The sequence below is a fragment of the Salminus brasiliensis genome, chromosome 11 (genome assembly GCF_030463535.1).
Source record: "Salminus brasiliensis chromosome 11, fSalBra1.hap2, whole genome shotgun sequence".
Classification (NCBI taxonomy): domain Eukaryota; kingdom Metazoa; phylum Chordata; class Actinopteri; order Characiformes; family Bryconidae; genus Salminus; species Salminus brasiliensis.
The window spans coordinates 5,442,296-5,466,364 of record NC_132888.1 but is presented as its reverse complement, the minus strand read 5'-3'; the positions used below and the strand labels follow the sequence as shown (position 1 = coordinate 5,466,364).

The window sequence follows — 24,069 nt, the reverse complement described above, 5'->3', positions numbered from 1 at the left end:
TTCTCAGTAAGAGCTTCTTGATCATCTCCACATCCTTTCAGACTCACGTCTTCTCACAGTGAACCTGTGGATGTTTTTTTTTTTTTTTTTAGATCTGAAGCTAGAATGGAGCTTGATTTTCTTCTCTCTTTTTAAAGATCATCTGATTTTTATCTGATTGGGGCAGTTTTGTAGCTCAACCTCCTGTCCTGTCCTGCATGATAGATACAGATCCTGTTTTGTCTGTATGTAAGAATTCATTTTTTTCAGTTATTTTCTTTTGCATTTCTCCTTTATTATTATGAAAGCTGAAGTCTCTTATCTGATCTTCTCAGAAACAAGAACTTGTACTTAAAGGCTGTTTTGATTGGAAATTTACCATGATCTGTGCCATGCCCGAGCATGTTTCTTCCCCAAATCCTGGTTTATCTGAGTAGTGTGTAATCATGCAATGCCATAAAGAGGTGGGACCGGGCACGGTTCAGTTGAATTCGGACACAGTACGTATCTAGTATGCTTGCTAACTGAGCCCGAGCATGGAACATGTCCATGGCAATGCCTTCATAAAAATCTTCTTGTACACGCAGGATGATAAGCAGGACATCACTGTGTTCAGCTAATCTATGAAGAAGAACAATTAGTACAGTGATGTTTTGCTAATCGTATATCCTGATAATGACTGATATTAGTGATTTACAAACTACTTTAAGAACGTCAATTTTGAGAGTGTTTTCCAAATAAAAAGCCTTCCTAGTCTTCTTCTACATCCAACACGATTAGCAGAACATTGCTGTGTTGCATAAGTGGTCAATCTATAAGGCATGTGAGAGTGCCGTGTATCAGCGGGCCTAAAAACCTCAGGCACATGACGCAGATCAGGTAGCAACACGTTTCTTCAACCCAGAAAGTTGAAGAAAAACCCATATAGTGTTAAAAGCAATGTGACTGCAGGTCAGCAGGGGAGTGGGGAAGGGGGGAACAATCGTGCTCAAGTACAGTGCAAGGCAACCGGGCCTTGAGATGTGTGATCTCAAGCTTGAGATGTGAGAGTTTGAAGAACCTTTTAAAGCTGAAGGTTCTTTACCAGTTGAAAGGTTCTTCACCCTCACACATCTCTATTACCCAACATGGACCCAAAATTGGGTCTTCTATGGAATCGAACTACGGCAATAAACCATTTGAAGAATTTAAGAGTGTATACAGTAAATACTGCAAATAAACTAAATGAAGCTAACATTCACTCTGCTGCTGATGTGTATTCAGGGAGGGACAGATGAATGTAGAAACGAGCAAACAAATGGACAGACGGACAAAGGACAGATGACAGATTGGAAAAGGGACAGCCAGAAGAACTAGCTTGCTACCTTTTGGTGATGCTGGCTGGGTTAGCTTTAGCTTTAAAGATCACAAATAGGATTGCCACCCTTCCTGTAAAGAGCAGAATCATCCTTTATTTGGCACTTAAATGTTGCCCCCGTATTGAACCAATGTGGGAAGAGGCACATTCTTGTTTTGAATATTTTTTGACTATTCATTAGTATTAGCTAATATAAATATTATATGTGGCCATTTAAAGAACAAAGTGCAAGGCAACTGGGCCTTGAGATGTGTGATCTCAAGCTTGAGACGTGAGAGTTTGAAGAACCTCTTAAAGCTGAAGGTTTACATTTACATTTACGGCATTTAGCTGACGCTCTTATCCAGAGCGACTTACAAGGTTACTCATATTACAGAGGTGAGCCAATGCAGTGTTAGGAGTCTTGCCCAAGGACTCTTATTAGTGTAGCACAGCACAGTCACTCAGACTGGGAATCGAACCCTGGTCTCAGGGGTTGGTGTGGTGCAACATTGGCAGGTAGTGGTGTTACCACCAAGGTTCTTTACCAGTTGAAAGGTTCTTCACCCTCACACATCTCTATTACCCAACATGGACCCAAAAGTGGGTCTTCTATGGAATCGAACTACGGCAATAAACCATTTGAAGAGTGTATACAGTAAATACTGCAAATAAACTGAATGAACAATAACATGAGCTTAAAATGAACACACAGATCCACACCTATAAGAGGACAGCAGTTCACACAGCAGCACACTCAACATGCACAATGTCACATCTTTGATCCCCACCAATTATCTCCTCCTTGCCTCCATTCACACTTAATAAGCTTACATTTATTTTGGGTTATTTCCAGTCAAAGGTGAGTAGGAGTAGAGCACTGCAAAAAAAGGGGTATAAAACACACACACTCCAAATTGGCACAGCAAGCAGATCTTCACTTACCAGCCAATTAATAAATTCAGAACGCTGCCGAGCAAGAAAGCAAGGGAAGGAAGAACAGTACAAGCATGTGGACACACTGTGTTAGCTGAAATAGGAGCACATCAGGGAGTCCACTGTGCGTGTAAATTAGATGTTATGTGAAGGCAGCTGGTCCAGGTAGGAACATCCCGCTAGCGTGGATACAAAAGGAACAGGAGACGAGTTCCTTATGTTAATAGGGCTCCTTGGATTTGACGTGGTTTCTTAGCAACGTACTATTCAATTTCACCTGTGAGAAGCATTCATGCAGTGAGGAAAGGTCTGCAGAGATGGTTCTGGAGGGCCGGGAGGAGGAGGAGGGGGGGGTGGTTGATTTGTCTGTCAATACATTTATAACAGAACTGCCACTGCAAAGCATGTCAGAGACATGCTGGTAAAATTACAGAACGCCCTGCCTTAACCAGCCATGCCGTCCTACGTCAAATTGTCAATTAAGTAAGGACTGAAAAAGCAAGCACTGTAGGCTATCTGTCATTCATTACTAAGCAACAGTATGACAGTACAAGTGACACACTGTCAAATGACTAGTAGGGTACACGTCTTTTGCCTGTCACTTTTCTTGATCCTTGGACTCATCAAGGCAGCAGTGCACTTTCATCAAATTAGACCATGCTGTTTTGCTGGCACAAGCACAATATCAGCCTGACAGTCTCTATTCTATCAGACTTTACAGCTACAATTTGTAGTTTTTTAGTTAACGGAGCTCAGTGGTGGAAAATGCGCCTAAACTTAAGGCTTAATTTAGTAAATCTGTACTTTTCTCAAGTATGACTGAAATTGAATACTACTACGTTTCCTCGGGTTCATTTCCAACTGTAAATAATATTTCATTCTCTTTTATAATGTTGATTTAGTTTAAGTGTGACATATTTGACCCATTTTCCACAAGTTTCATCACATGGGGTCTCCTGTGATTTGCCTCATTTGTCCATGTTTGCACTAACCAGCTAACATTTACTTCACCTTGAGTTCACATTTCTCTGTTTCTCTCTCTCACTCTCACAACCACTCCACATACTCTCTCTGTCTCTTTCTCTAGCTGTGGTGGATACTGATGTACCAGACCTCTCTGAGCTCTTCAAATCAACATCACTTATGATATTCACTTATAAGGTAAAGGTGCACATATTTGTCACTGTACAGAGTACACTGTACAGCAAAATGTGTCCTCCCATCTGGGAGTACACACACACACACCCAGAGCGGTGGGCAGCTAACTCCAGCGCCAGGGGAGCAGAGAGGGTAATGGGCCTTGATCAAGGGCCCAACAGTGGCAGCTTGCTTAGCCCGGGAATTGAACCCACAACCCTGTTATCGATATCCCGGCGCTAACCGCTGCGCCACCACTGCGCACTATGATGCAGTTTTTTGCAGACAAAGTTGAATAAAAATATTTTTCAACCACAGCTGCTTTATAAAAAACCTTCATAAAGCAGTGTGTGGAGATCTTTAGATAGGAGGACAGTATAATTCTTTTAATTTATTTTTTTGTCAAATCTTTCCCATTTTCTCCCAATTTAGTTCTGCCAACTGACTTACCCAATTGCAACTTGCCCTACCACTACCTCCTCCAAAACATGCTAAATCGAACTCCATAGTGGTAGCGCATTTGAGCGCTGATCCACTTTAAGCTCCCTGGATAGTGCAGTATAATTCAGATGAAATGGGTTGTGACTTAGGAAGCCGATTCAGATCTGAACGATGAGTTTGATGCTGTTTTCTTTCCTAGGCAGACCACAAAACCTGCCAGGGTCGTCTTAGTTCCCATTTTATGGGTTTGAAGGCACTGTAGGTACCACATGTATGTGAAAAAGCACTGAAAAAGTGAGATGTTAAAATATGTCCCCTAAACTAAAAGATAAGTAAGTAAAATATTGGTTTGCTGAACTATTATCATCTACAGTGAAAACAGTAACAGTGCTTGTTACAAATCTTAAAAGCAATGATTTTTTTATGTTTTTTAAGTTTCATTAATTTTATAATATTTATAAAGATGTCCAGTGTCCAATCTCCAAAATGTCATGTGACTCGTTAGTGTTACTAGGTCTCAGGTCTGTTCAATTTTGTAGTACAGCTCTCACACTCTCTCATACTGATAACTGAAAGTTCCAACATAGCACCTCATGGCAATCAACTTAAAAGACGAATTGTTGCTCTACATGAAGATGGCCAAGGCTACAGGAAGATTGCCAACACCCTGAAACTGACCTGCAGCACAGTGGTCAAGATCATCCAGCGTTTTAAAAGAGCAGGGTCCACTCAGAACAGACCTCAACAAGAGTGTACTCACTTTTGTTGCCGGTGGTTTTGACATTAATGGCTGTATATTTATGAGTTATTTTGAGGGAAGAATAAATGTACACTGTTATATAAGCTGCACACAGACGACTTTTCATTGTGTCAAAGTGTCATTTTGTCAGTGTTGTCCCATGAAAATATATACTTAAATATCTGCAGAAATGTGAGGGGTGTACTCACTTTTGTGATACACTGTATATGGCCATTTAAATAACAAATCATACTAATTGAATAATAGTTAATAAATGAATACATTAGTTAAGAGAAAATGTTTATTCTTTAATATATAAACATTTCCTAGATTAAAAATGTTTGTAGTCGGGCCCGTGGTGGTCATGGCCCAGAGGTGGTGGCAAAGCATTGTTAAAGTGTTAGAAAAATCACCTCAGCCTTGAGAGTGGTTCAGGTACTGCTCACATAAGCAAGTATGCCTCTCTGTTACGTGAAGATCAGCGAAATATGGAAAATTATATTGGTTATTTATTGGTTATTGCAATTACTGTATGCGCAAGTCATTTTGTATGGCCTCAATAGCATAATTAGCCTGCTTAGAAAGAAAACATGATTAGGTTCCCTGGGGCTTTAAGATAAAGCAGACTAAGCCGGATCATCTCGGTGATGAAGAGTGCGATCAGCTCGCCCACAGCATTACTGTAAAAAAAAAAGTTGTGTAAAAAGTCCCTTAAAGACCCTTAATTTGACTTTCGCTCAAGTACATTTTTGCCCTCATACTTCCAGTTTAATTGAGTGCGAGATTGATGCAGTACCCCAACTTTCACTGAAGCGAAGTTATTTTTACCCCCCTGCCCCAGCTCAACTACATTTGTACAATGTCATGGCTGTGTGGAAAATGATCATGCACTGCTTAATCCATCTCAGACGCTTTGATCCAGCTTTGATGAATAAACGGTGGGTACAGCCTTGGCCTCTGAGAATGATAAATGCCCCCCCCCCACCTTATCCTCAGGATCAAGAAGCTAATAGCTTCATCAGTCAGTGTCAGGCAGGAATTGAGAGATTACGAACAAGAAATAAAGTGCACGAGATTGAGGTCAAATCTCACAACATGTTCAACACATCGAGTCAGAGGCAGATCAAACCACAGAATCTTCACACAAATGCTACTCATATGAACTCAGAAATAAATGGATATTGTAAGAAATGCAAATGTGCAGCATCTGCAGTCATAAATTCAACAAACTTCATGCACATGCAGTAGCATGACATAAATCCAAGAGAATTTCTGCTGACCTGAGCCACAATCCACTACTACACACTTGAAAATGGATCTTGAGCTGAATGTACAGTTCTAGGAGAAATATTAAATATAAAAAAATAATAATAAATAAATAAAACCTTTACATCATGCAAACGTTTCTTAAATGTTAAAAAATACATTTTCTTTTTTTATTTTTTCTAATTTAGTCCAATTTAGGTGACATTAGGTAACTCACTTTTACATTGACATTTCCTGCCTTGGTTATAAGTTAAGCTTTGGCTACATAATAATTATTGAAAATATCCCTGTTGACAATGATGCTGTTGCTATCAGACCAGCCCAAGTTGTTAAAAACCTTGAAAAGTCTCTTTGACTCATCAATCACTTTAAGTCAGTCACTTTTTTAGTTTTGTCCATACTCGTGTTCCTGTGGACTACAACTGTACATTTACACCGTTTAAACCTTGGGCTACTGTAAGGATGTTACTACTCCTGAAGGCGATTTCGGGTGAATGTATGCCCTAGGTGAGGTGGACCATAAAGGGGAAGGACTCCAGGTGCAGAGATGGACTCGACTACAACCAACCTGAAGCTAGACGAACAGCAGCAAGGCTGGACCTCAATTAACCAATTTCTCCAGCTGGTGTTCTTACTACTCCAGGCATCCAGTCGGTAAGTCCAGGCAAGTCACAAGATAGCAGATTTAAAACTTTGGCTACATAATAATTATTGAAAATGTCCCTGTTGACTCTGATGCTGTTGCTATCAGCCTTGAAAAGTCTCTTTGACTCATCACTCACTTTAAGTCAGTCACTTTTTTAGGGTTTTTGTTTATTTATTTTTGTATATATTTATTTGGTTACGCCCTATGCTAGGCTATTCTCGGCCTGTATTCTTGTCCGTACTCGTGTTCCTGTGGACTTCCTGTGAAACGTCATCAGTTGCAGACCAAAAACTGTTTCACCCAAAAGTTCATATCTACCCAAGTACAGTCCGAATTCATCAGGATGTGACATGTGTGGACTTGGCACAGCCAAATATCCCAGAATGCATTACGCACCATGCGGCTGTGGAATGGTCTTAAAAAAATGGCCGTACAGAGATCTTCCGTCCTCTGGAGTTTGTACTTGTGAGTCGATCTTGCCAAAGTCAAAACTAACACGTTCACCAGTCCCAACTTGGTGTAGTTTGTATTGGGAATCCCCCTTAGTGACGCTAAATAGTGGATTACTGTTTTATCTCTCCTGCATTGAGTACTGTAACTCGCTGTCCTGTGATCTACCTGTCAAACTGATCAGTCGTCTCCAGAACATCTAAAACTCAGCAGCCAGGGTTCTTACTTACACGAGGTGCACAGCTCACATTACTCCTGTTCTCCCGCAATTGCACTGGCACAATATTCTTCTTATGACCTTTAAGGCACTGTATCATCTGGCTCCTACATATCTCTCTGATCCAATTTCTTTATATCATCCCTCTCGTACTCCTGGATCCTCTAACTCCGAACTCCTTACTGTTCCTTCAATATTCTACTATGGGTGGCAGATCTTTCAGGGCCGTTGCCCCCAAACTTTGGAAGTCTCTAAATCTCTTCCTCATACTCTTTGCAACTGTTCGACCATGTCGTCCTTCAAATCTCTGCTTAAAGTCATTCTTTTTTTCTTCTCTTTATCCCTCATATTGTAAAAAGGCACTATAGAGCTTAAAATAATAATAACAACAACAACAACAACAACAACAATAATAATAATAATAATAATAATAATAATAATAATAATGATGATGATGATTATAATCATCATCAAAGCACAGGTCTCCCAGGGCTTGGAAGCTGCTGTAACACCAGTCCCACTACCTACAGACCTTTACACTGCCATTAACTGAGAAGCGAGAAGTCCCTGCTCCATCAGCACCTTCAAGCTTGTCTTTGCAGCCAACAAACTAGACAAAGCCTTTAGAAAAAGCCTGGAGGAAAGTTTTAAGGTCAGGTGAGACAAACATTGGAGCTGCACAATAACCAGAGGTATGTCGCGTACCAACTGTACCAACTGTTAAGCATGGTGGTGGTAGCATCATGCTCTGGAGCTCGCACACTGCACACTGTACCTCAGAGTGACCTGAAGCTAGACAAACAGCAGCAAGGCTGGACCTCAATTAACCAATTTCTCCTGCTGGTGTTCTTACTACTCCAGGCATCTAGTCGGTAAGTACAGGCAAGTCACAAGATAGCAGGAAGGGAACTCCTTCGAGAGGACATACCATGGTATTTAAAGAAGAAGCTCCGCCCCCAAAGACTCCACCTTTAACTGAGTGTGTAAGCAACACAATACTAAACATACACAACACCACAGTGCTGTATTCATCATTCAACCAGAGCTAGGCAAGTCCTGTAGTACCGGTAAGTCTATTAATACAATGATCAGGATCTTTACAGGCCCTCTTGGAGAAGAATGAGCCCTTGTACCACATCTGTGGATCCTTCCAACAAGGCTAAGACTGGCCCCATCTCCCAGCTGCATCCTTTTAGGACTGAATGGTAAGTATACCTATACACATTCAGTGTATAGGCAGGTTTCCTATGGTGATGGGCTAAACCTCCTTTACCAAATCACAGCTTCAAAAGTGTACCTTTAATTCTGGGGGCTTATAATTCAGCAAAGAGGAAAATACAAAGCTCTGAAGGAAACCAATGCCAATTATGGGCTCTGTCATAATAATCAAATGAAAAATGATGAAAAGAGCAGAGCAAGATTACTCATTAATTCTTCATTACCCAGGCAAATGTGGGCTCCTCAGACGCTATGTAATTCCTTAATACTATAACACTATAACATGTCCCATTTGTCAGCTAATTACAAATACAAATTATGTATAAAATATGCAGAGAAACCAGCTGGAACCAATTCCTAGTCTGCAGAGCTGACCTGCTAAAAATGCATGCAGAAGTGTTTCATATAAATAAAAATGAATAAATAAAAATAAATGGAAAAAAAAAACCTGAAAACTCCGGCCTACTATTTTGGCCGTATGCAAATCGCCAGCCTAATTGCATATTCTGGAAATAACTTCAATGCCACAATGTATTACGGAGAGTAGGTTGTGGGAGAGGTTGTTGATTACACACTTTGGAGATTCCTGATAAGGGGAAGAATTTGGACGCCCATGGCAGACACACAACAAAACTTTAAAACCCATTTCAGTGCGCAGTGAGGTGGCAAATTGCCTCTAGTATAAACAGAATTGCTTTAATCAAAGAAGGGCCACTGTACCTGATGTGGTACAAGCTCAAGCACTCCGCTAAATAAATAATGCAAATGTATGGTGTCAATTGTTCCAATCAGTGGTCATGACAGATTACTCCTCCTTGGTTGCCAGTCCCGAGGCCTGTCAGGCTAATAAATTAATGGATTCCACACTTGATTCGAAACGTCATTTCTGGCAAAAACCCATGGGATGTCCTCCAGAGGCTTCCGGGTTCAATTGGAGTTTTAATAAAGGCGGTCTTTCGAGGACAGGAGCATGATTGCTCTTTTGACCCGGAGAGAAGATACCTAGCGCTCCAGTGACACCTTGAGGTTAGGAGCTTTAAGTGAAGAATGCAATGCTTTGGGATTGGGATTCTCCTTATTCATTTACTATATTAAACACTTTGATGTTTGTGTTGATTTAATATGTTCTCAATGTCGACCCTTGGCAAAAGTTTGTGGACACCCCTTCTAATGACTGCATTCAGCAACTTTAAGTTGCACCCATTGCTGACACAGATGTGCAACTGCATGCACACAGCTTGCCTAGTCCCTGTGGAGAAGTACTGCCAATAGAATAGGACATCAACCTATTGGCACCATGCCTAATGCCAAGCATGGGCTACAAGGGTATAAAGCCTTCGTGCATTGAACTGTGGACAAAAATAATGAATGAGCAGGTGTCTCAATGCATTTGTCCAAATATGTATAGACAAAAGTATTAGGACATTTTGGAGGAACATTGCTGTAAGGATTTGATTGCCATCAGCAACGACAGTGTTAGTGAGATCAGGGTGTTGGATCATCACCAACTCACCTCATCTCCGACTCCCCAACTTTTCCCAAGCAAAAGTACTGGATGGACCACCACCATCATTCCAGAGAACACAGTTCCACTGCTCCACAGCTCAATGCTGGGCGCTTTATACTATCTTTATATATATTATCTGCTCCAGAGTACTATCCATTTGGACACATTTAGATTTGGTGTATATATCATTTTTAAAAATATATTTTACAGATTTGTTTTGTTATAAAATATATAATATATTTGTTTGTTTTTATAATATATATAATATTTAATATGTAAAATGGACAACATAACACCTAATCTATGTCTACTTCCATGCTGCAGAAAGCCCACCCCCACTTTTATCATCTCTAAATAACAGAATTTACCCTGCATAAATTATATTAGCTTTCCTCCCCCAAACACCAAAAGGATGTGGAACGGGCAGATCTGCTTCACTGCCGTAAGAACATGCTTACACAAGCTGACATATTTTTCAATCATTACTTAACAGATGCTGAAGAACACAAGCCTGAAGGGGACGGCAGTGCTTCACTGAACAAGGACACCAACAGCCTTTTCCAGACTTGGAGGAACAAGAACATTGGCCACTGCCTGTCCCACAGAAATACACATCTGCACACATGTGGTCTTAACAAATACCAGCACACTTTTGGTACATTTAGAAACAGGTCTCACTAAAATGCATTTAAAAATACTAGTGGTTCCACTGGTTCTTTGAGTGGTCTTATAGAAGAAGCTTTATGGCATCACTCAAAGAACCATTTGAACCACTAGTATTTCGAGGAGTATTGCACAGTCCTGAAGCTAGAAGTGCTAGTCATGGACAATCTTCTGCCTGCTAAACATGAGTGAGCGAGTTACAAGGCAGGTCCATGAGGTCATGAGTTTACCTTCAGCTTGGAGAGCGTAGAAGCAGGGTTGCAGATGCGGCGGTGTTGGGTGTTCAGTTTCGCACCTTCTCTAAGAGGGAACGAATGTCGCCTGTGCTCTTGCCTCAACAGCTCCCTCTCCAGCCACTCTGGGTTTGTACTTTTCACTGTACGCTCCTCGCCCAGCTCAGATCCTCCAGCAGAAGGGACCTCGGGACTCAGCTGTAGTCCATTCTGCCTCAAAAGCCCATGTCCGGCAGCTCCACGCCCAGGCCCAGTCTCAGTCAGAATACTGCAGAAGAAGAAATTATGCTAATACACCATTCTGAATTTTACATTCAGGCCTATTCCAGAGTCCTGTATATTTTATAGGTGCTAACTGGGGAGAGTGGGGTACAGTTTAACACAGGGTGATATGCAACATGGATATTTCATGTAGTTATATATGGCCAAGTTGAACTTCTCAGATTCTCACACACCAATGCTATCTGAGAGTTTTTACTTCTTTAAAGCAGCATGTATGGTTGGTGTGGCGCAACAGATAACACCACTACCTGCCACTGAGCTACCACACCATGTGGGAGACTGGGGTTCGATTCCCACTATGCTGTGCTACACCAATAAGAGTCCTTGGGCAAGACTCCTAACACTACATTGGCCCGCCTCTGTAATATGAGTAACCCTGTAAGTTGCTCTGTATAAGAGCGTCTGCTAAATGCCATAAATGTAAATGTATGAAGCATTTTTACCCTAAAACAGCAGCTTCAGAATCATGTTAATGCTCCACTGGCTATTACAGGGAGAATGGCGCCTTTGTCATTGCCATTGAACAATTTTCTTTAGTACAGAACCCTTGCAGAACCATAAAAAAACTCCAGTTTTAATAAAACTTATAACAATACTTAAAGAACCATCATAGAGCTTATAATGACATCCTAAGGGACTCATGAATGTGAAAGAAGGCCTTTACGTCTACCTGAGATTTGAATACATGAATAACATTTAATAAGAGTTATTAAAGATTTCTCAGCATTCCGCAAACAGCACATTTACTGAATATGTGTTCACAACAAAACCAGCCATGACGAGAGTAATCAGCTCAACAGGTGGAATACTGGAGCTCCAACACTGGAAGCAAACCCCAATTAATTGCAGCAGAGAAAACTTTACACTGCACAAATGATATTTCCTGGCCCAGTAATATCAGGAGGGTCAAGGCTAACCAAATAAAAGTCAAAGAAGCTCTACAGACTCGTTTGTCAAAGCACAAATTAATTAGTCCTCAAGGACACACGTTGATGCGGTTAGCGGCCAGCTCACAGGCGTCTTCCTGCATGTGCCGCACTGCGCTACGGCTGCGTTCTCCTGGAAACAGTAAACAATCTCCAAACACAGGGGAGTGCGAAAGGAAGGGTCTGCTAATACCTGCATACCAATGTTCTGCCAACCCTGGCCCTCACCCCAGCATCTCTCAACGGAGCAGAGCAAATTAGACCTTGCAGCAGGGGCTGGTCAAAGACCTGACCTGCCTGAGGATGAGAATAGGAACCCCCTGTCTGGACAGAAGTGCTACAAGGGCAGCACAGCGAAAACAGTGCACATACCTTGGTATGTTCTGGGTCTCGATCCGGCCTTGAGCGGAGGTGGGCCGAGCTTTCTTTCCCAGAGGCATGCCTGAAGAACTTTGGAGGAGTCCTTTCTCCTCGCCTGAGAATGATGATACCTCTTGGTCCACAGAGATTCCTTGCTTATGTTGTTGGTAAGAAGAAGCCATGGTTGCACACGGTCCAACCCACTGCTCACTTGAGTGTCACATTACTTGTTATTCAAGCCACTTACCTGCCACAACACTATGGTCCCCTGTGTGCTGAAAGCTCATCTGGGTATTCAACACCACTTAGTGGGATCTGTGGCAGCAGCAGCTGCAGCAGAATACTAGACTAAGAATTTAGGATTTTAGGAGAAACTGAACACAATACCAGAGAACCATATTCACCATTAGTGTTGGACACAGATGGAATTTGGCCCCCGGCTTTAATCCACCTGTGCAATGAATGCACACACATGCACAGTAGTTATCAAATACACACACAGTGACAGTGAGCACACCTGCCCGGACAAGCGGGCATGCCATTTGCTGCAGGGCCTGGAGAGCAGGGAGAGCAGGGAGGGTCTTGCTCAAAGGCCCAACAGTGGCCCCACAACCCTGTCATCAATAGCCTGGTGCTCTAACCGCTGAGCCACCACTACCCAACAAAATATCAGAGGAGAGGACAAACACAGTCCCCAGAAATTATGCAGTGGAGATTCCCAAATTTGGGGAATTCACAGGGGTCAGCACAACTGGAGTGCAATGGCTGAGCCTCACACTGGGTGAACCACCTTCTTGATCATGGTGTTTCTCCTCTCAGGTACGTATGAACGTATAACATTATACATTTTACATTTTTAAAGATCAGGTTGGTTAGTTTGGACAGTAGTTTTAGAAATGCACTCATAAAACCAAAGGCAAAATAAGGGGTTCTTTGAGCGAAGCTATAGAAAAACCATCTGACTATTGATATCATAAAGAAGCATTGGTAAAATAACCAGTTTTTCAACAGTGTTATCCTGTTATTCTCAAAAAAGCTCTTTACTGTGAAATGAGGTCTGTAGCAGCAAAGAACTCTGGGAAGGAGGATCTACCTACTGAAAATCATATGTTATGCTAGTTATTGTAAGTTGCTGTAATGTGTGCTGTGTTTTTTCATATTGGTAGGTGCCGCTGGGTCAGAGTTTACACATCGTTCCAACATTAAAGTTTGTAAGACGTGGTGTGAGTAATGATCTCAGGCTACACAGAGGGTGGGCTTAAGTCAGGTTGGTGTTGGGGTACTGACTTGTTTGCTTGATTTAAAGAGCTCCTGTTTGGAACATTTCTCAAATGTTCTCTTCATCTAATAATTAAAAAAAAAACTACAGTACTGAAGTATTTTGGTACATTAGAGAGTGTAAATGTGAAGGTATTTCCTGCAGAGCTGAAACTAGACTATAGCACTAGACAAAGGTACATTTTTAACACTGCACACCAGTATTGAGTAAAATGCAATTATTATTATTATTATTATTATTATTATTATTATTAATAATAGTAATAATAATAATAATAATAATAATAATAAAATAATAATTTGGACACATAGTTACAAGTGACATTGACACAAAAAGTAAATTATGGGTTATTCCAGAATAAGGGCCTCATTTTGCATCTCCCAAATAAAGGTTTAGTTTTTTTCCACAAAATACATTTATTTAATCAGTTTTGAATGATATTAGTAATTATATTAAACTTTCATAATTTATGCCTGATGTATCTTTTATGCACAATTTATACACACAATATTATAAAATATAACTTTTTTTATGTTTACTCTGTTAACGGTTAATTGGTTAATTGCATAGATTATTCATTTTCTGTAGAGTATGTCAATTCAATAATTTTATATAATATGTATGTCCAACTGGTCAGCTTTGTTTTGTCAACTGAATGAAATCTGTAAAGACTTAAAAACATGTGACCTGCACTCTGTAGTTATGTCACTTCCTCTGGTGGGAAAGGCCGAGAAATATGTATATATGACATATACTACACATACTAGTTTGAGGTCAGAACATAAAGTTAAGGCACAAAATGCTGTAAAAACACTTGGCTACTGTCAACCACTGTCAAATGGTTTAAACAGTTGATGATAACAGAGTTGACTGATGAATCAAATCTTGCTACATGTATTTGCCATGAAAAGCACCCATGAAAAAATCTAGAATGAGCGAAATAACACATTGTGATTGGAGCAAGTGTGGAGCGAAGTCTTCAAGTTGTTAACTTTTGGAAAATATTGTTGCAAATCTTCAATCATCTCTCCTCCCTTTATTGTCTGGCTTTACGATGTGACTCACTGTGAAGAAAAACTACAGTCTTTCGTTGAGTTGGAAGCTGTTTATTGCTTTTCTTACACACACACAATCAGAAATGCTTCCCAAGACTCAGTGCAGCACTTTCATAGAGGCCCAGGCCAGCTTGACATCCTGTCCAGCACTGCAGGAGCAGGTGAGACCCCTGAAGAGTCCTTCATTTTCTTCACTTGACCAGGGGGACTGGGGGCTTTCTGCAAAAATGCCTGCACCATCACCTTTTCTGGACATCAACAAAATAAATATATCAGGCACATGTTTCTTTCTGGTTTAATGGATTCTGCTTCCTGTTCCAGAAAGCTACAATCACATATTACATGCCACATGTACTGTTAATGAACATGCAGGTGTGTAATGATATGTGAAAATGAAATCACTAGAACTTTTAAACCAAATTTCATTTCATAACGATCAATGCAGTTAAAAAAGGACTAAAATGGACCAACTATTGTACTTTAACTGTACAAAAATAGAACAAAAGCCTTTACTGTGCTAAAACGGAATTATTTGAAGTATACTTAGGTAGACTAAACCTACTACTGTATATACATTTAAGACCATATTTTACATAAACCTAGTGTAATTAAAACACATTTAATAAGTATTACACTTGCATTACTATTATACACTGATTGTACTAATATATACATATATATATATATATACAGGGAACAGTTAATGTCACTGATTGGCCGCAAAGTGTCCACCCAGAAAGTCCGGATTACAAAGTCAGACCTGATGCAGAGTAGTCACTACAACATTCAGCCCACATATAACCACACTCAGCAGCAGAGAAAGCCATAACTTGCTCCTACAGCCTTCAACACTGAGGACAGTTAGCTACAACATTAGCTACAACATAGAAAACAAGTGAACAGATAGTCTGTGTGTGTGTGTGTGGGGGGGGTGATACATCGGCTAACAGACACCCGTGCCGGCCAGCATTACGCTGAATTGATGTGAACAGAGCAAGCCATCTACCCACCCAAGAGAGAGCAATTGTGCTCTCTCAGGTTCTGGCTGCTGATGGCTGGCTGCATGACCCGGCATTCAAACCAGCAATCTTTGGGTCATAGTGGTGGTGATTTATTCTGCTGCACCACTCGGAGTAGAGATATGTTTTTATTATATAGAAAGACTGGTGTAATGGATGATCAATATACTGCTTACCTTTTTTTGGTAAATGCTTACAGAAGTGTTGGAGCTCTTCAGACTGGAGGGTCTGGAGTAATGATGGCAGGTCCGTGCATTTACCTCCAAAGTGTCTATCATATGTGGTCAACTGCTTCCGGCTCTCCTGGTTAGTGATGTGTTTGTGAACCACAGTGGGGACTAAACAAAGGAAACGTAGTTGTGAACCACTGCACTTTTGCATGAGTTGTAGACCTGCATTAATGCAAATTAGGGGATTATTAAGTTATTGTTCTTTGTTCAATAAATCCTGAATTGAACATTTCTAAGCTTTATTTATCATGACCTTTATGAAGTACACAATTGGAGGTCTGTTATGTGAAAATCACATTTTTATTGGCAGCACTTTGATTGATATGAGTTCTAGATATTGGCAGGTTTATTGCTTCATGTGAGTTTACTGAGTTAATAAAAATCACATATACATCAAGAAGTGCTCCATATTCTACAGTAAGGTTCTACTCCTCACTAATTAGAGACTAAAAAGCCCTATATTAATACGTATATGTATATGAGGTCCATAAAAACGTTAAGTTTATCAGTGTCTGGGCATTAAAAATGGGTTAAACTAACATCTGCCCAGCTTGCATGTTGTGTATTGGACATTTCAGGTTCTATAGGTTCTACTCTTCAGGAATCACAGACTAAACAACACTAAATCATGTGCATAACAGGGTGGTAATGAAATGTATTGTGTGCATTATTACAACTGATAACACAATTATTAGTGATTTTCAAATTACAAGACCTCCAATTATGTACTAATAAAGACCATAATGAAATCTATATAATCTATAAAGAATTCATAATTTATGAATATCTATATCTAATTCTAATTCAGACTTTAACAAACCCCTAATTTTGTGTTTCTTACCATTTGTATTGTCAGTATATGTATAACCAGCTTATATAAATAAAAATAATCTTAGGTAAATAAATATATGTATTATATTATATATTATATTATATATATTATATAAATATATTATAAATACATTTAATCAACTAATCTAATCAACTCAAATATAGGTTTCCTATAGGGTTCAGATATTTACATCCCTAATTAGTAAGTATTAGCATTTAATTTGAAGCAAACCATTACAGCTCTGTGAACCCCCCCAATCTAATCTAATCTCTGTACCACCCTTCCTCCTCCCGTCCAATCTGATCATTCAAGAACCTAAACTTTTAATTTCCATATGATTGTCTTATGTCTCCATAATCTCTGAAAATGCGAGACTGAAACGTACCTATGCCTTTTGGTGGCACATCATGCAGACTGTTACACCCATATCGGGTCACGTTTCCCTGAAGTTCCGCATTCAGAACAGGCTTCTGGTAGTTATATCTCATCTCAGTCTGGATGCACCGAGGAGCATCACAACTGTGCTTAAAAGGAGCAAGGACTGTCCGGTTCATAACAGCCTCTGCAGTCAAACCAGAAACAGCTGGACTCAGAGAGAATCCTGCTGAGACAGCAGGATTACAGAGCGAGTACAAATAGTGGATTGTCAAACAGTTGGTCAGATCACAAGACTTTGAAGAAGGTCAATATTTCCGCATACATGAATCCCTTTGCAACTCAAAGTCATGCAAAAAGCAAGACCATAAAAACACAGCTTTCACCACACAGACAAAAGTATTGGGTGTTTCATTCAGTCTCGTTCAGCCCCTAGCCATGCAGTTTGCCTTTCTTACACACATTAGTGAAAGAATGACAGACCACGTAAAGTTACAGAGCGGGGTCAGGGCCGAGTGCTGAGCTCAGAGCAGAGTGCAGAAACGTCTCCAACGCTTTGCTGACTCAATAACCCCTGCAGAGCTCCAGACCTGCTGCTGTTAGAGCTGCAAAGGGGGACCAGATCCATATTATTTTTCTATGGGTTTAGAATGTGTAAGTGTCCCAATACTATTGTCCAAATAGTGTATTTTTTTTAGTTGAATTAGTATGCCCACCTTGTGGCATACCCAGAAAGTCAGTCCTGTAGGTGGATTTGTACTGAGCAGACAGAACCTTCTTGATCTCCTCCTCAGATGGGGGGTTTTCACAGAGCTTGAGTCCAGGGGGAAGCCTCCATATCAGGAATGCCTAGAGGTGACAAATGTAAAGGAGAACACAGGCGAGAACTGTACACAGGTTTTACTTATTGGATGTTCATTCTTCATCTAACCCATTAAGGACTGAGACCACCATAAGTCCACCAAACACCAAATATTTGTTGGGTACAGAGCCACAGTGCAACCCTCACTATACTATTGGGGTCAATGATGGCAATGGTCCATCACCCAGATAATATCTGCTGAGTGGTGGTCCAATGGTTCCATTTATAGAGCAACAGGCCTGGTGTAGATGGCAACATTAAGTAGAATATGACCCTGTGTGCTTTGGCTTCATTGTCTATCAAGTCCTCCCCATAATCCAGACTTTTACATCCCATGGACAATGTAGCACTCCTATACGTACATGGTGCTACATATGGCTCTTTGAGCGATGCCATCGATGTGAAGAACCTTTGTATTAGTAAAGAACATTTACATAAAGAGAAGGGCCTAGACCTAGACCTATAAGAAGCCACTGAACCCTTTACCAAGAGACTCTAATGCAGCGTCACATTTCTTCAGCCAATCACCAGCCTCTACCCATATCAAAATATCTCTAATTACACAGGTGTTGCTTTCAGAAGTGACATCACATCTCTTCCTCCTTCTCCCCATTGCCACCAGTTTGGTTCCGGTTGCTGCCTGGGGTTGGCTCCGCCACCCTGTTTCTAAAGGATCTGGGCCTAACCCATCAACACAGGGGCCTTTATCTATCAACACAGTTTTAACTTGGTAACATTGTTCCCATCTCATTATTTGTCAATATTAAATGTATACAATACTGATCTCATATCTTTAGGGTCTTCTGGTAGAAATAAAGTTCTTATGGAACCAAATGTGGTTCTTCTACAGGATCACTCAAAGAACCAGCTGAAGCACCTTTATATGAATGTATGTGTGTTTTCAGTTCGCACTGTTTTCTGTCAGGATGGTTTTTGGCCTGAACTGACAGTGAGTCACATTGGTTATGTAGATCTCTTAGATTTTGGTAGTCATCTTTGTCATATTAATCACTATTAAAGCCCCAATAAACATAGTGTCTCAGAGTGTCAGATGTGGTGACATCATAAAAAATATCATCATTATTATAGATGTCTACCATTCAGAGCTCTTCTTATACTCTTCTATTATTGGCCAGGGACTCACACTGAAAGGCTAGGCTAACAATGTCTTCCCTAAAGCTGACAGAAGAGCAGCACCTCTAAAGAGTCCTTTGACTCCGGATTTGACTGAGTTTTGCCACAGACTTGAACGACCTGAGGTAGCGGTGCCATGCCCACAAAACGAAATCCTTGAGCACCTCCATACTTGAGATATACTTGAAAAAATCCTTTTCCACAGGAAATGGCGAGCCATAGGTGTTTAAGGGGTTAATATGTGGGTTAATAAGGTTATTTTTCTTTTCTTTTTTAAAGCTGAAGGGCTCAGCCCTAAAAAATGACAGACATGGTGCGTTCAGGCGGGATTAAAATCTCTGAGAAACTCGGATAATGATTTAACTCGCCCACCTCCCCATAAAAACGAATCCCATCTGAATAGGGCTGTATACTGGTTTCGTTAACAGTGGATTTCAGTGATCTTTCCAGTCGCCAGGTCTGAATCCAACAGAACAACTTTTAATATTCGTAACATAAAAAGTGTTAACATAACATAAAAATCTGCAGGAACTGTATGATGCAATCACATCAACATGGACCAGAATCTCAAAGGGAATTTTCCAAAATCTTGTGGAATTCATGCCATGAAGAACTGAAGCTGTTTCCACAGGCAAAATAAAGCCCTAATAAACTCCTCTATGTATTAAAACAGGTTATTAAAAACATCACATACACTATATCTCGTTAGATAGGGCCTCTGGCTCATTGGGGGCTAGTAGGCAGCTGCACCACACCTGATCAAATGGTCAGTGACTGCCAGACTGCAGGTACAATGCAGGCCATCCATAATATACTGGCCCCTTAGTGTAAATGGCTACACATTATGTTCTTATCACCTGGTTTGGGTGTGGGTTGTTCCTCATGTTTCCAGAAGCTGATCCAGTCCGAATGCTGGCAGGCTTAGACGGAGGCTTCCAATAAAAGTCTCGGCTATATGCAGTTATGCCCACAGGATTAGCCAGGTCATATACATTTCTATAGGCCCTAGATGTCAGGGGTCTTAAGTCATGGGGTGACAGAAAAACATGATTATTCTTCTATGAAATATTTATAACGCACTGCATTTTATTCTACATGTTTAAGGCATAATATTGAACTTCACAAAACAGACCACATCCAAAGCCATGTTTACAATGCTGTGAGGAAAAGCCTAACGACCTTTTTATTGGACACTGAAAGATGGAAGGCCTACCGTAAAACTTGAGTCGATGAGCCGGGTCTGTATACAAACTCCCTTCTCTGGGAGGTCTCATATGGGTCCCATTTCTTTTCTTAAAGACATTTAGCACACCACGCATTAAATAAGACCCTTAAATAAGCCATAACTCATGTTATTAAACCTTCTAAAGAGGAATTACACCACTTTTTCCTTTTCTAACTTCTGCATAATCCAAACACTGAGCTATAAACAAAGTCATTCAGAGTGGGTTATTGGAAAGTGGGAACTGTAGAGAAATTGGTGATCATCAGTGGTGATGACATGAACTACAATGCCTACAAAGGCATCAGGCAGGCTATTTTCACTGTTAACAAATCTGACTTGCTAAGATTCATTAGAATAGCTTAACCCACATCCAGCTCTGGGACACTGTATGGGGAGAGTTCTGCAAGGGCCTGCAACTGACAGGGGCCCTTAACAATGTACTAATTTAGTATTATGGCAGAATTGTTAAAATTGTGTGGTCAAGTCAAGTCAAATTTATTTGTATAGCTTTTTACAACTGTTGTCATCACAAAGCAGCTTTACATAATTAATAATTAGTAAAAGACAGAAAAAAAGAAATAACATAAGAAGACATGAAGGATCCAAGACCCCCAGTGAGCAGCCAATGGTGACAGTGGCAAGGACAAACTCCCTCAGAGCTGGAGGAAGAAACCTTGGGAGGAACCAAGACTCACAAGGGGGACCCGACCCGTCCTCCTCTGATCAGAACTATTTATAAATGATTGATAAAAGTTACCACCAAACCATCTATACTGCTGAACTGCTCTGATCATAATCATAATATAATAATCATGGTGTAGTAGAACTTAATATAGTCATGGCAGTGATGGTCAGAGTAATGATGGTTAATAGTGGTGATATTAATAGTGGCAGATAGTTAAGAGTCCATTTAGGTTTGAACATGGTCATTAAACAGGTAGCAGTGGTAGGAGGGTGTGCTGCTGGTCTGGTATGGGTGGTGGTGGGGACGGGGCCTGCTGGTCAGACTGGTAGGTGGCAGCTGGTCTGATGCAGGTAGGGGGGACCTCAGCGGGCAATCTTCCAGCAGGTCGGGCTGGGTGGCCATTTACTTGGAGAAAGAAGGTCCAGTCTAATATTTTTTCATGGGGCCCTAAAACCTCTGGCAGCGTCACTGATCTAATGCAACTATTCTAAATAACTTTATTTATGGCACATTTGAAATATTTAACATTACATGCAAATCAAATCTATTTTACATTTAAAAATCTGAAGTATTTCTATTTAATTTTTTTGTAGCTCCACACCCAACAGGTTTTACATCATTTAATTTTAAATCAAAATTAGCCTGTAGTGTCATATTGACTCGTCCAATACATTTTTTTTTTCATGTGTCTCAGCAGATTTTTACAGTTGTTGATCTGCGTTTCTCAGAGCTTTGGTTTATCATCATCATCATCATCATCATCTATTTTTTTCTTTGTAAACATCTTGAAAATACTTGATTGTGTCATCGAATTTTACAAACGTAGCCCATGCGCTCCTTACATAAAAACACAGTAGCGTAGTTGCTGAACTGTCTCAAGGCTTTGTGTTTTGCGTCAGATTGCCACCGACCCACCTCAACTCAACCCAACTCAACCCAACCCAACCTAACCTAGCTCAGTTCAGCAGAGGCATCTTTGAAATCACCCCAAACCCAACCCATACAAAAATGCAATATACTGAAAAGTACATTCCAATATATCTTATTTACATATGAGAATATACTGACAGCATCTCCCAATCTATTCCATTTTCCTATTGGCAGCGACCCCATACCATTCTGGGTCGCAGTTACAAAACCATGCCTACTCAAATCTCTGGCTTGTGTTGAATTCAGTTGAGTGCAGGGTGAGCCATGCTGCATCACCACTGGAGCAAAGAGGGTCAAGGGTCTTGCTTAAGGGCCCAACAGAGGCAGCTTACCGGAATAGGCTATTGAACACACAAATGCTGTGATCAATAACCAATATTCAATGCTCTAACCACTAAGCGACCACTTATACAGCATATATTGTAGAGTTGGGCGATGTGGTAAAAATGGTATTACAATTTTTCAAGACATTTGATATTATATATGATATTTAACACAATATTTTTGTTACAGCGTAAAAATTTTCAGTACCATTAATTTTACTCAAAATATGCTGCACTACATTCAATCAAACAGGACTGATTAGACGCTTTGTAATGAAAGGTGTAGTTAATCAGTGTCAGTTAATAAGCACTGACGATATCCATGATATACTTATTATCCTCTGTCTGTACTGTGTTGTCTGTCCGCACTTGTTTGTTTGTGTTGCACTTGTGTCTTGTATGCACTGTCTATGTTGCACCATGGTCCGGGAGGAACGTTGTTTCGTTTCACTGTGTACTCTGTATGTAGTTGAAATGACAATAAACCCACTTGACTTGACTTGACTTGACTTAAAAGCAAATTTGTTTACCACAATAACAAAATTCATCATGATACAATAAAATATTGTCATATATTCTTTTACACTTACAGGACATGTATGGCATTTAGCAAATGCTCTTATCCACAGATCTAAATCCACTCCAAACTTGTGAATTGGCTAAAGTCTAAAGACGCCTCTAAGTTTAGACACTGACAAATACACACACTCAACAGCCAGGTACAGTACCTACACTACACCATGCACTTCAAAGTAAGCAAATTTAGTGCAATAACAAGCCCTTTAATAACTGCAGAAATTGCAGATCAGTAATTAACTGCTCTTGAAAAAGATAGGTCTTCAGTCAGCTGCTCGGACAACCGTTAGACTCGTCATTTCACCAGCTTGAAAATGTTAATGCTCGTCTTCTATACATGATGCAGGATAGTGGGTCATAGTGGGTACTTAAATACTTAAAGCTTGAGGGGCTCTTGACACGGATCAGATTTTGACCATGACACACACTAGTGAGCAAACACCCACAGTGGACAGTGAGTACACATGCCAGGAGCAGTGGGCAGGCATTGCTGCCGTGCCCAGGGAGCAGAGAGGGTTAAGGGCCTTGCTCAGGGACCCAACAGTGGCAGCTTGTCAAGCCTGGGCATTACACCCACAACCCTGTCATCAATAGCCTGGTGCTCCAGCTGCTGAGTCACCACTGCCCCACATGTACTGGCCTAAAACTGCCTCAGAAAACTGCCTCACTTTTGGTTCCATGAAAGTTGCAATTTTGTAAGAGAGATGTGTGACGGTGAATTTTAAAATTGGCAAAGAGATCTTAGATTAGGTGAAGGTTTTTTAGATGTTTAAAAGGTTCTTCACACTGTACTACACATCTCTACTACAAACATGCTTCTTTATGGAACCAAAAGTAAATAGCCACAGCATCACGTCCCATTTCAGGGTATGCCATTACCACAACATTTCATAAAATGTAATTTCACATCTGTTTATAGGTAAGTACAATTATGCAGAAATTTGGAAATTTGGTGGAATTCCCCTTTCACTAACAAATGGACCAGATTTTGTGACAATTGTGGAAACAATTAGCATAAAACATTCATATTAATAAAGAAAAGTACAGCTTAGTGTGTGGAACTAACCACAACTCGCCATGCCTTGGTCCTGGAGCCAACCGCCTGGTCCTCTTCCAGCACAAACGAGGTAATAACAACCAGTATGACCAGTGCTGGACCTGGACTGAACCAGTGAAGCTGAAAATGCTACAGCGCTACTTGCCAGAAT

The 24,069-nt window shown here is 40.5% G+C and overlaps 2 protein-coding genes and 1 non-coding gene across 6 annotated transcripts in view; all 3 read right to left on the bottom strand.

Annotated features, from left to right (window-relative positions):
- wdr95 (WD40 repeat domain 95) overlaps nt 1-12,518 on the bottom strand; it is a 49,209-nt gene extending 36,691 nt beyond the window's left edge. The window contains exons 1-2 of the mRNA XM_072691944.1: nt 12,349-12,518; nt 10,766-11,036 (exon numbers count right to left, since the gene is read on the bottom strand). Of these exons, the coding sequence (XP_072548045.1) occupies nt 10,766-11,036; nt 12,349-12,518 (441 nt within the window). The remainder of the gene's footprint in view (nt 1-10,765; nt 11,037-12,348) is intronic.
- Nucleotides 12,519-13,006: 488 nt separating this feature from the next.
- Nucleotides 13,007-13,163, bottom strand: LOC140568445 (U1 spliceosomal RNA). Its single transcript, XR_011980627.1, has one exon. It is a non-coding gene; the product is annotated as a U1 spliceosomal RNA (small nuclear RNA).
- A 1,537-nt stretch (nt 13,164-14,700) lies between these two features.
- On the bottom strand, nt 14,701-24,029 carry tex26 (testis expressed 26). Of its 4 annotated transcripts, none has more exons than XM_072691204.1 (7): nt 23,928-24,029; nt 20,336-20,414; nt 19,980-20,142; nt 17,843-17,975; nt 17,137-17,352; nt 15,866-16,027; nt 14,701-14,918 (listed from the first exon to the last, which is right to left on the bottom strand). In XM_072691204.1, exons 1-7 carry the CDS (start codon nt 23,938-23,940, stop codon nt 14,782-14,784), a joined length of 903 nt encoding a protein of 300 aa, XP_072547305.1. In that variant the 5' UTR covers nt 23,941-24,029; the 3' UTR covers nt 14,701-14,781. The 4 variants fall into 4 exon arrangements, with proteins under 4 accessions (XP_072547305.1, XP_072547306.1, XP_072547307.1 ...); XM_072691205.1 differs by having other exon boundaries at nt 17,137-17,334; XM_072691206.1 differs by having other exon boundaries at nt 17,137-17,313.
- Nucleotides 24,030-24,069: the final 40 nt, after the last annotated feature.

Excerpts from the sequence above, each read along its gene's own strand:
- tex26 (XM_072691204.1), bottom strand. Across the intron at positions 20,143-20,335 it reads TCATCGACTCAAGTTTTACG|ACCCCTGACATCTAGGGCCT; the intron begins GTAGGCCTTCCA and ends CCATGACTTAAG. Across the intron at positions 16,028-17,136 it reads TGTGCCACCAAAAGGCATAG|TCCCCACTGTGGTTCACAAA; the intron begins GTACGTTTCAGT and ends TCCTTTGTTTAG.